This window comes from Simochromis diagramma, unplaced genomic scaffold (genome assembly GCF_900408965.1).
Source record: "Simochromis diagramma unplaced genomic scaffold, fSimDia1.1 OVJJ01000596.1, whole genome shotgun sequence".
Classification (NCBI taxonomy): Eukaryota; Metazoa; Chordata; class Actinopteri; order Cichliformes; family Cichlidae; genus Simochromis; species Simochromis diagramma.
In genome coordinates, this window is record NW_024387245.1 from 11,522,464 (window position 1) to 11,534,632 (window position 12,169).

The window sequence follows — 12,169 nt, forward strand, 5'->3', positions numbered from 1 at the left end:
ATTTACTTTTAAATATACTTTATCCAAAAAAGTGTGAGTGATCTAAATCAAAATCAAGTGACAGCTTAGTTATCCTTTATAGCTTTGCCATGTAATGTTAGGGAGACTGGAAGCAGATGCTCGCAATACAACTCAAGACAGACACCGGAGAGATCAAACACATACTACAAATAACGGTTTCCAACAAACCCATATGTAACCTGAACAGGCACATATTGAAAGACTGTTTAAACCAGAATTAAGACCTTGCAGTTATATGTATATATGTGGGGACCAAAGACTCGTGTCACCCATTAAGTATCCAAATAAATGTGAAATATGGTCACAATCTGCTTCTCTGTTGCTGAATCATAACATTGAGTAATGGCAGGAAATGTGGTTTTGCATGAGCTATAATACCACAGTGCAAGTTAAGCTTGGACTTTTTAAAACGTTACCAGTTTACTGTTCAGCATTTTAGTGTATAAAAGTTTCAAGGACGGCCAAGAAAAATGGCTTGACTGCGAAATTCTGATTTAACTTCAAGTTCAAGTAGAAACTAGTTCCAAATATGAAGAAATTCCCCCAAGGCATTGTAGAGATTTCACATTCACTGGAATAGGACTGACAGAAAACACAACAGCATATAGCACATAATGTTAAAAGAACTTTGTAGCATTTAGGTTCATGTATTTATCATGAAACTGAGCGATATTGGGTAGATTTAATTGCTTTCTACATTTTAGTTTCTATGTAATAAAGCTCAAGAGATTTTATACAAGGAAAAAATGCAAAACAATGTTTAGTGCTTTGCAACAAAGGCCACAGGCTATCGGTCTCAATGGTTTCCTGAAATGCTTGCTTTTATGTTTTCTGGGCCTGGGCTGAGCCATAAATTATGGCTTATAGTCAGACAGCAAGAATATCCTTTATCCAAAGAGCTTAACAAGATTCAAATACTGTGTAGCAATAACAAAAAAAAAAAACAATTCTCCTGGTTGCATACTATGCAACCAGGAGAATTGTTTTTTTTCCTGTTACTTGGACTTCAACAGTTGCTGTAAATATGCCATGACAAGTTCACATGAACATTTTGAGAACAATATCTAAAGTTGATCCTTATGTGGCCAAAAATAATACAACACCCTCAAATAAGTGTTTTTTCTGAACCACCTGCATTTTAGTTGAGAAATGTTTCTTCTTTTGACTCCAGAGAAAACATTTTAAGCAGCTCTTTGTCACTGGAGCTTATCCTCACCATTTCACAATGTTTTATAGAGGTGTGACAAGTATGATGCAGTTAAACTGCAGTTTTGGTTAGCCTTTGGAACACTGGATAAGAAAAATGTTTGTGAAGAGGAATGTTTGGCGAGTGAAGAACATGTTTAAAGTTAAATTAAAGAGCGCAGTGAAGGGTGCTGGAAACCAAAAATATTCACAATACTTGCAAAAAGAGCAATAGTTTCACAGTTTCTTACTGAAGACTCAAAACACGAACGTTCATATATTACTCGATGGGGAGTTTTCTATTAATACATGAACAGTATTATCATACCATAAGAAAACTTCCCCTCCCTAACGTGAATGCACAAACTGTAAAATGTACCTACTTTGTTGTTGAAGTTTTTGCCCAGATATACTACGCCATCAGATTCTTCTCCTTTCAGTGTCAAAGTAGCATTACCATAACAAAAACAAAAATGTGATATGCCAGTGGTGCTTGACAATACACGTACTCTTGGCTGGGGTGGAAACGCTCAAAGTAAACACAGGGCCAAAATGAGTTTCTATTATTTTCCCTTAAAGCATCACAACCCACTAAAACAACAATAACAAAAAACATGCAAAACAAGAGGAGGAAGTGAGGGGTCAGGGGGGAAAGAAAGGAAAAAGAAAGGGGGAAAAAAAAAATCATTGTGGTGACCCTCAAATGACCCAGCAAGCAGGCATGATAGATGCAGACATGCGTAACAGAATTACAGTACTGTGCAAAAGTCTTGAGTCAACCTTCCTGTTTTTTTTTATATTCTGTTAGGAAAATGAGAAATAAGTGCAGCAATGTATTGAAACACACATAAACATACATGAATATACAATAAGAGGCAAAAATTTGAGATTGTTCTAATAAGCTTGAAAGTCATATTCTTCAACACAGCCTGAACTCACTTAGTCAAGCTTCCTTGTCATGTCTTTAAGTAGTCTTCAGGAATAGTTCTCCAGGCTTCGTGAAGGACATTCAAAGCTCTTCTTTGGATATTGGCTGCCTTACGTTCCGTTCTCTGTCAGGATGATCCCACACTGGGGAAGCCAGTCAATGACTGATAGTGTTCCACTGTGTGTTTGTCTATCCAGGTATGCTTTTACTGCACTGGTAGTGTGTTTGGGATCATTGTCGTGCTGAAGAATGAAGCCATTGCCAATCAAATGTTTTCCAGATGGTATTACACTGTGGATCAAAATGTGTACTTCCACTGTGTTTTACAGATGGCTGTAGACACTAACTGTTGTACCTCTCTCCAGATCTCTTCGTATATACACCGATGATCTGGATGCTAGCAATAAAGTACCCAAAGATACAATTTAAAATGCACTGCCAAGTTGCCTGTTATATGTAGACACAAGATTAATTCACTCCTCACTCCATAGGTCAGTGTTAAGTGGTTCAACAAATTGGGAAAAAAACCCAAATATTCCTCTAAAAATGTTTAGATACAAGGACTGAATTGAAAATGGGTGAAAAAGCAGCCAATGTCCAAAGGAAACCTTTGAAAAACCTTTAGAAAGCCTGAAGAACTATTGATCAAGACTACTTTGGGAAAAAAAATAAAAAATACAAGAAAGTCTGGGTCCTTGGAAGCAAAGAATAAAGCAATGAGTGGTGACTCAACACATTTAGACTGTAATGATATAATTGCACTTTTCTTCTGTCTTTTAAAGATGCAAAAGCCTGTGAAGATATGCCTAAAAAGTGAACAAACACAGACTGCCATGGATGGAGAAACAGAAACAGAGACACAAGTAATATGCACAACTGGATCCCTGCTCCATAAATCAGCCATACAGTATTAAGTGATCCACTCTTCACAGTGCGCAGCCTTGTTGGAAGGTTACGTAAACAATTACATATCCACTCACTCAAATTTTTCTAACCCATCTGAGGCGCACATCAATCCTGCCTTTTTTTAAAAATAGAAAATGTTCATGTAGAGCATATATCTTTTCAACACTCATTCAAAGAGCAAAATTTCAAAAAGGCATCAGAACAACAGGCTGCTGTGTTCTTGTGACCACCCTCATTTTCTTTGTATAATCTCTGAATTATGTGCATATGGTAAACATATGTAAAGTGATTACATCATTATTCCACAGCAATCTCATCCATTCAAGCAAAAATACATGCACGCTTTAATGTGATGTCAACAAAGTAAGTCTCACTCCAAATTAAGTCTGTTTAACATTGTGGATCTGTAATGAACCTTAAAATGAGCTCAAGGTCAACGCGATTTTCTCATCACTCATCTAATGAAGGAACTGAAGTAATGATTAAACTGTTGGCAGATGTTTCAACATATGTACTGCCTACCAACTTAACAGTGACCTTTACCAACCTGGAAACTGGATGCGGCTGATAGCTCTGACAATTTTACGGATGGCATACCGCTCTACTACACACAATCATGTATAGGCAGTGCCATTTGTGACCACAAGATTCTGACTAAGATAAAAGAAAAGGATTAAGCTTATTCCTGGTGCCTTAAAAATAACAAAAAAGAATCTAAGCCATTCACTGGTCATGTGGTGGGACAAAAATGTGTCACAGGAATGACACTAAGGTTACGTTCACACTGCAGGTGTTAATGCTCAATTCCAATTTTTTGATCAAATCCGATTTTTCTGTCTGCGTGTTCACACTACAAATAAAATGCGACAGCAAACGTGCTCTAGTGTGAACGCTCAAAGCAGCCCGCATGCGCAAAAGAAGACGTCATACACAACGCGCTCTGTTTAGACCCAGAGCAAACAGTATTGTTTGACAGATGGCCCTTAATATAAAGACTTCGGACTTTACGTTTCCCAATTTTTGCTTTAAGTTATTTTGTTATTTACATAATAATGTAAATAACCTAATAATTATCCTTATTGCTGTTTTAGAGGAGCGGTGCTTCAAAGGATAGTTGCAGATTTCTGTCAGAATCTGCAGATTATACAGTACAAATAAAATGTTCACGTTTCTCCAACGTTGTCTTCCCAACAGTTTCACTGACATCTACGCTGGATGGTCAGGAAGCGTTCACGATGTCTTATCGGGCGCTTCTCCGGCGGATAGACAGAAAAATGCTTTTGTGTGGATGCGTTTTGTACTATAAGATGTGATGACAAGAAGGTTTGCTGACAACGACGCCGTTATGTCCTGCATGCCGCTATTATCATAGCTGCAAAACCTAAAAATAGACGGGGAAGCTATGCTGGCCTTTTAAATGCTCTCAGAGTTACATTGTCAAACACAGAAGAAAAGTCATTTCTCTCCTCATGATATTCAAAGTTCTGTAACTGATCCTGCCACTAACAAATAAACAAAGTGACTGACCTTTGTCATAGAGTTGAGATTACAGTTTCAAAACAGGATATAGTGGGAACTAAATGATACTGCCCACAGAAGCACAGCTGCACTCAAAACACAGAGGACAAGTTGCTTCCTTATAATCCTACTTTACAACAGCAAAGGCTACTATAATAAAGACAACTCAGATGTCCTTGGGAAGAACTAGATTCTGACTTTGCAAACAGTGAGCTGCACTGAAGACTTCCTTTAATTTTTGCAGCAACCACAGCAATTTGCACACAATCCTCTCACACTGTGTACCTAAACAGTATGTCTGTGTGTAGGCTGAGGCCCAGACCTCATAAACAATCATACTTTTTAAACAGCGGGCCATCCATCAGCCAGCTCAGGACTTGAAAGGATACGGCCACTCAACTTCTGAATTTATGTGACTTCGAGTCCTAAATAGTTATTACAGATCCATTGTGGCTTTCTAGAGTTTCACTCAGTTAAGACATTTGAAGACAGGTTCTTATGCGTCCACAGCACACTGTCAGCAAAGGTCAGCACACTTAGCACTATCGCTCATCAGCCGTTAACACCTATACGCCGCGTCCCCCAAATCTTTCCAGAGCAACCACGTGAGGTTCAAGGGACTTTTTCCAATTGACAAATGTTGTGAAAATAATGTCCCGTCACATCATTTTCACAATAGGCATGGCCTTGCTGTGACGCATGTAAAGGTCATTGGAGATAGAGTGACAGGGGCATGTAGTGTTAACAAAAGTGTCTAAATGCAGCACTGAGTGTCACATACGAGACAAATGACACACACACTTTTGTCAGTGACAAGGCAAATGGCATAATAGGAATGACCAGCATTCCTCTGAAGCGACTGTCATGAAGTGAAGCATGCATAACTTGTGTGTGTGTGTGTGTGTGTGTGTGTGTGTGTGTGTGTGTGTGTGTGTGTCCCCGTCCCACTCACCCGTGAGATGGTGAGGGGCAGACAGAAGTCCTTCCCTCCCTGCAGTCTGAAGCCCCAAGGGGCGGGGCCATCCAGGGTGACATTGTAGTTGGTGTTCATGATGTACCTAGAAACAGAACAACACATATCAATCTCAAATCAATATTCTGAAGCTTCACTTTGGGGCTATTATGTTATATTATAATCACACTTTCCTCCACACATGATCCAACAAAGAAGCATTTTTATAAATGCACCACTCTTTTTCTAATAGAAAGACTGGTCAAATTTTTCATTCCTGGGGTTTAGGGCTGTAAGGATCGACAGATGAGGGATGAAATACCCCATCTGCATTCACATCTTGCTAAAAACTTGTTTTAATCCCAAGTGTGGTGTGTAACAGAATGAGTGTACTAAGCCTGCGAAGGGAGTTAAGAAAAGGCATACCCTGCACTGCCAGAGACTTGTTAGAGATCAGCTTCAATTCACTGGCAACAGTTTGATTTTCTTTTTTGCACCGCCATCCTTTTTGGCTAAATGAGACACCACCTACATCACCGTTTGGGCCAAATATGCTATTTTATGTGAATTTTGTACATGGAAATTAGTAAGAAAGTAGGACTTAATTGAGCAAAACTTACTTGGTGCAAGTAATGTAGTTCACGCACTATTAAGTTTCACTGGTTTAAGCCCTGCCTGTCATGCATTCCTTTTCCCCTAAAAGACTGAAGCGGCAAACATTTATTGGAAGTGAGACTGAGGTTAAATCCAGTGACATGTTACGATTTAGCGCTTCATAAAATTCATTAGACTGATTTTTGAGGAAACTGGAATGTTTGCAAAATATGCTTTTCTAGCGTGTGTGTGTGTGTGTGTGTGTGTGTGTGTGTGTGTGTGTGTGTGTGTGTGTGTGTGAGTGAGTGAGTGAGTGAGAGAGAGAGAGAGAGAGACAAAATCACTGCGACTCTTCTGTCAACAGCAGTGAATCTGTCACTGTGCCTGTCAGATCGGGCAAGTCTGAAAAACCACAAATCATGTAAGAAACATTTAATCTCTACCCGAGCCAACAGGCTGACACAAAAATATGGCATCAAAGCCTAACCCACAACCATTATATGTCACACACTGTATGTTTTAATTACAAGAAAATGAAATATGGAAGCACATTTTTTAGCAAATAACTTCAAAAACATCTAAACCCAAAAAGCTACGGTTTTCTAACTAACTAAAGGTCTGACACGAGATCTGTAACCGTTCTTTGTATTTGAATAACTTTCTCTTTTATTACTGGTTTTCATGGAGAAGATTTCCCTTTAAGGACATAACCTGGCAGCTGAAACACATCAGAGAATGTAACTCGTACTGTGTACAATTTCATTGCCTGGCGTGAAAAAGAGGCATAAAAAAAAAAAATACTCTCACATTTTTTGCATTTTTTCCCAATGGGTATTTCATGAATAATAATACCTTGTCATCCCACAGCTATGCCTTTTTGGTGTCATAATTCATGCTACCATTACAAGTTCCCTAAGGGCCAAAGCAGCACCTGTTAGAACCCGTCACCTGGTTAGTTGTACTAGACATAAATCAGATCAGAGTGTTGGCCTGCGCACATCATCTCATCATCACACCCAGAGGGGAACGAGCCCTTAAAAGAAGAGGACACAAAAGACCTTTGGGAGGGGTGGGAGCCTTAAAATCATGTGTGAAAGTGATATGGAGAAGGTGAACACCTGAATAGCACAAAGCACACACACAGCAGTAGTATGCAGTATTTAGGACAGGTAAGGCAAGCTGTCACAAAACCTCCATGAGGTAAACAGGGTGACTTGAAAGAAAAAACGGCATTTTAACCTCTTTTAACGCTGTTCTAAATGTAATTTTTCTTCTAAAATATATGACTGGGTTGTGTTTTTACAAAACATTAGGCTACATTTTTACATGACAATGAAAAAAAACTGACTGTCAACTTGGTGAACTTATTAAAACACACTCGTAGTCATTGCTGTAGTGGCAACTGTGAGAAATTAAGGGCACGTGAATTGAGTTTTACTACCAATATATATATATATATACACATACTTTTTGGGTATGTGGCCATAGCTCTGTTATTTGTAGAACATAATAATAATATTATCACGCCAAACTAATCAACAGCAAAAATATGCAAGTCTATATTAAGACTCAAACTGATTGAAAACAGCTGTCTGCCTGCTCAGGGTGACCTAAGGCTGAGTTGTGAGCCAGGAAGTGTATTTTTGGCTAAAATGAAAAATCCCTTCCTAAATATAAACTCCATAAACTGCATTCACCCAATTCAGCTCGTCAAAGTACAGCGTCACATGAGAAACATATTTGATAAATATTCTAATAAATCATTCTTTCAGCACAAATATAAATGTTTGTCTTATTCTTTAACAATTTATTGTAACACAGCAGAGCTACACAAACCAACAGAGCTCCAAAAACAAGAACATGAAAGCGTCTCGCTTCCTAACCTCAAAATAAGGAACTCAACCACACCTTTGACACTGCCAGAAGCTTTGTTTACTATCCCACTTGAGTTCACTTGGCTAAACCTCCAACGCTGACAAAGAAATCATTTTATGGATAGTGACAGGACACAACAAACAAATACCGTCTGTGCTACGGGAAGATCTTTGACCCAGAAAATGATGTCTTGGCAACACACATGCACACACGCAGGCCTGAAGTTCCTCAGTTGTTTAACTTATTCATTCAGTGTGAGTTTTCAGGAGTCTCAAGAAAGCAAAAATACTGCAAAACTGGTTCACGCAGACTGAAGTCACATTACCTAATATGGAGAGAACAAACATTACGCTCATCTCATGTTGCTGCTTGTTTTGCAATCTGCAGTGATATCATGCATAGACATGAGCAGACACACCTTTTAATGTCTTCATAGAAAAGCAATTGAGTTAGGCATGAGAAAGTATTAACAAGATTATCGTCAAACATTCTCTAAACTGGTTAGGGGACAAATTTGAGCCTTTTTTTTTTTTTTTTTTAATCGTTCAAGTTCCTATCACAATGCTGCTTTCGGTCTGATAAACATTTCAGCACAATCACGCTATCAAGTTATGGCTCAGGCAATTGAATGTACTTAGATGTCATTTAACTTCCTGGATCTTAACCACACAGTCTGAACTCAAAAGTTCCTGGATTTACATTAAACAGTAAAACTTGTATGTTACTGCACATGTGGCCTCACAAAACCTGTGAGTCAAATCACACTTTGACTTATGTTTGGAGTTACATTTAGATCTATATGTAACTCCAAACATAAGTTCCTGCTTGTAGCAAGATTTAAAAAGAAAAAAAACAAAAAAAAAAAAACATGGCACAGGCTTCAAAATAAAAAGCTCAAAATGAAAATTCCATTCATGGTAGGAAAGCAGTCTCAGTTACGAATCACACACATTGAATGTAAATAGCATTCACAAACTGCTTTCCCAGCATGTCAAACTACAGCTGTGCCAAGTCTGGTTTCCTACATGTGATCTCCAGGTAACGCCGTCTGAAGAAGGAAACTTTAAACGGTCTGCACGTCAAACGCTTGTCCTGTGCAGTTACTGCAAGATATGTTGACTCGCTTAATTTGAGTATGTTTGCATTGTCACACCCAGGCAATGGCGATCACATGGAATTGTTCATACTCAAATGATTGCATTTTGCATAAATAAATGACAATGTCAAAATTAAAAGCTACTTCTTATCAAACATGCAACGTTCTAGCCTGCTTTTCAACATGCACCCTTTTAATTTAGCGTGCTGCCTCACAGTGCGCGATGAGTGCACTAGTAGTAACAGCTACGGTTGTTTGCACCCATGTGTCCCCTCTGAAGGAGGTAAGAGAAGCGAAATGAAGCCGAACCAAAAGTCTCTTAGCAGCTCTCAGACACAATAAAGCACATGTTTAATATAATGGTGAATATTTCCACATGGACTTTTAACCTGCTTGAAACCGCTCTCACGCAAACTGGGTAAAACAAATGCGTAACTCCGTTTGCAGGACTGAAAATTTAAATACGGTTATTCTTCTTGGAAATGCTTTGTAACGGAAACATGAAGCTGTAAAATAGCGAGCGTAACTTTCTCTGAATTGTTACTAGGAAAACTGGCGAGATGTGCCGCGCAGAACTCACCTTGCTGTGTGGAGCCGGGTTTGGTGGTGAGAGAGAAGCAGCAGTGTGTTTAGTCCCTTCTCAGTTTTGAACAACTGGACTGAGCGGAACTGAAACTTCCGCGTTAAAGCCAAACCTATCTGGCTACCGGGTAGTAGGAGGGTTTTAGCGCGCCAGGCGGTTCACTGGGGGCGCCTGCAGGCGTGGGCTTGTTTAGCGCTGGGGCAGTGCAGGTGAGTGGTGGTGAATAAAAAGCACAGTGGATGAGACTGCAAGTGCACACTTGATAACTGGTGGTATGCGATACTGCAAGTAAATACAGGGCCGGTGTCACCAATACCATTACCAATACCGTAAAAAGGCAGCTTATGTAGTGCGTCATGATTTATGACATGAATCGTCACAAGTTCTGAACACATTTTAATGACCACGACTTGAGACAAGAGGCTTTTCAGCGTTTTTTTTAATGTATTTTGAAATGTTTCTTTTTTTCTCCCTGGAATGTAAACGTGTCTGTCTCTAAAGCACTTTGGCTCAACTTCTGTTGTTTAAGTGGCTATAAATAAATTAGATAGAACAGTCAACACAAAAAGTTTTGGACTTTTCTCATGCTCAATTCAGTGAGCTACATACTGAACTTCCTAGAAACTTCCTAGAAGCTAAGTATCGATCCTAAGTAAGTATTGATCCTGTCCGATACCATTACCAACTCTGGTATTGACACTATCGATATTTAGATCAAATCCTCCACCTCTACAGTTACAACAGAGTTCAAACTCGTGAAAGAGCCTACTACAACCACAAAACCCCCAAACTGTTCCATCTTCACAGTTTTTTTGTTTGTTTGTTTTGTTTTTAGTCACTTTTGACAAATAGACATCTAGGTTGTGTTGTATGAAAGCTTAAAAAATGAAATTTTTTTTTTTTTTTAAAAAGGACCCAAAATAATAGTATCACTTAAATTTGTGTCCATAGCTTCTTAAATTGGTTCATTTACAACCTGTTAACATTTTTGCCTGATGTAACGGTCTAATTGACAATAATTTTACCTCTGTGGTGGATTTAGTCACAAGTGAATGCTATCAAAATATCAATAGTATCGATACCAGATTGATATTGACAGAATCAATACTTTGTTTCTGTCATTTAAATTCAGTAATGTATGTAGCCCGTTGAATTGTGTTAAATTAATTTTCTCAAGTCATGACAAGCTCCCCTATAAACTGCCTTTGTATCTGTATCAGTATTGGTATCAGCAATACTGCCCCTGTATTTACTTGGTATTAGATTAATGCCAAACTTTGCAGTGTCGCACAGCAGTAGGTTTAGGCCTGCAGCAAAAATGAAGAAGTAAAAATAGTCTCACTGGCATTTTTGAGCCAAGGAAAGTTAGTCATTCAGCAGTAGCTGATTGTCAGTGGTTACTGGAAGGTATGAGGCTGATACTTTTGCATGATCTTATGAAAGAAATATTTAAGCATCTGACAGGGCACTGACTTCCCCTGTTGCATCACTGAGCGATGTCATCATGTTTTCCACTAACGTGTGGCGTACCAGTGTGCAGGTCAGACATGCTGTAATACATTTTGAATTATCAGCGGAGACATCAGTGTTCCCTGCTTTGCATTTGTGGTGGGAATTAAAAAAAAAAAACTGCATTAATGTTTAAAATTCAAAATACATGTAAAATATTCACAGAGGAAGCCCACACATATTCCTTTGTGTGAGTTTAAGGCCTCTTTTTGCATTGATTTGGATTGTATAACCAATAAAGCCTTTTCTCATTTATAAATTAGATTTTTGTTATCATGTGGCTGCTGTAATATGGCAGTGATTTAGGTTTTAGTGTTAGTGTGCCCTCTAGTGGTCAGAAAAATACTTCACATCCACAGGCACTGTGGACTTTGACTGAAGATACCACGTGATTTATTGCCCTCAGGGTATAAATTTATTTCAGAGGGTGCAATGTCATTTGAAAATGAAAGCAGAAGGGATTTGCCTCGACCTATACTTGTTTGTTACTTAAAGGCCCTTAAGCAGTTAGTATCAGTATAGCCAGAGCTAAAGTTTCAGACAGGACAGAAGTGTGCCAGTATTTTATTTTGTTATCCACAATGATCCGATTACTGTTTCACAAGCCTACAGTATGCATGTCTATCTTTGTATGTGTCTCCCGTTTTTAGCACAAATAAAAACTTGTCTTAATCTTACTTTTGATAAGCATGAAACAGATTACAATATGATTTAGATTGCAGTATTTTATTTTTATACTGTAATATTTGGTTAGATACACATCTATGTTACCATTTCTAGAGGCAAAGCTTTAATCTTCACATCCTGTGAAACTGCATGTCATCTCATGCTTGGATTTTAGGGTAGGAGTTTAAGGATAACACACAGCTGATGACATCACAGGAAAAAAAATCACACATAAAACGCAATAATTACAAAACCAGTCATTTATTTACTGACACAAACCTGTTATATTTCTTCACATCAGCCATATCTGGGAGGATTAAAAGGTCTAGTGTACTG

General features: G+C 38.5%; 1 protein-coding gene across 4 annotated transcripts in view; it reads right to left on the reverse strand.

Annotated features, from left to right (window-relative positions):
• The window catches only part of pdlim5b (PDZ and LIM domain 5b), a 34,084-nt gene extending 24,297 nt beyond the window's left edge, over nucleotides 1–9,787 (reverse strand). For 3 of the 4 annotated variants that reach the window (XM_040000243.1, XM_040000242.1, XM_040000240.1), the window contains exons 1-2: nucleotides 9,656–9,787; nucleotides 5,511–5,616 (exon numbers count right to left, since the gene is read on the reverse strand). In XM_040000243.1, coding sequence (XP_039856177.1) covers nucleotides 5,511–5,609 — 99 coding nt within the window. In that variant the 5' untranslated portion in view covers nucleotides 5,610–5,616; nucleotides 9,656–9,787. Of the gene's footprint in view, nucleotides 1–5,510; nucleotides 5,617–8,127; nucleotides 8,438–9,655 lie in introns of those variants that run through there. The other variant, XM_040000241.1, reaches the window with a different exon arrangement.
• Nucleotides 9,788–12,169: the final 2,382 nt, after the last annotated feature.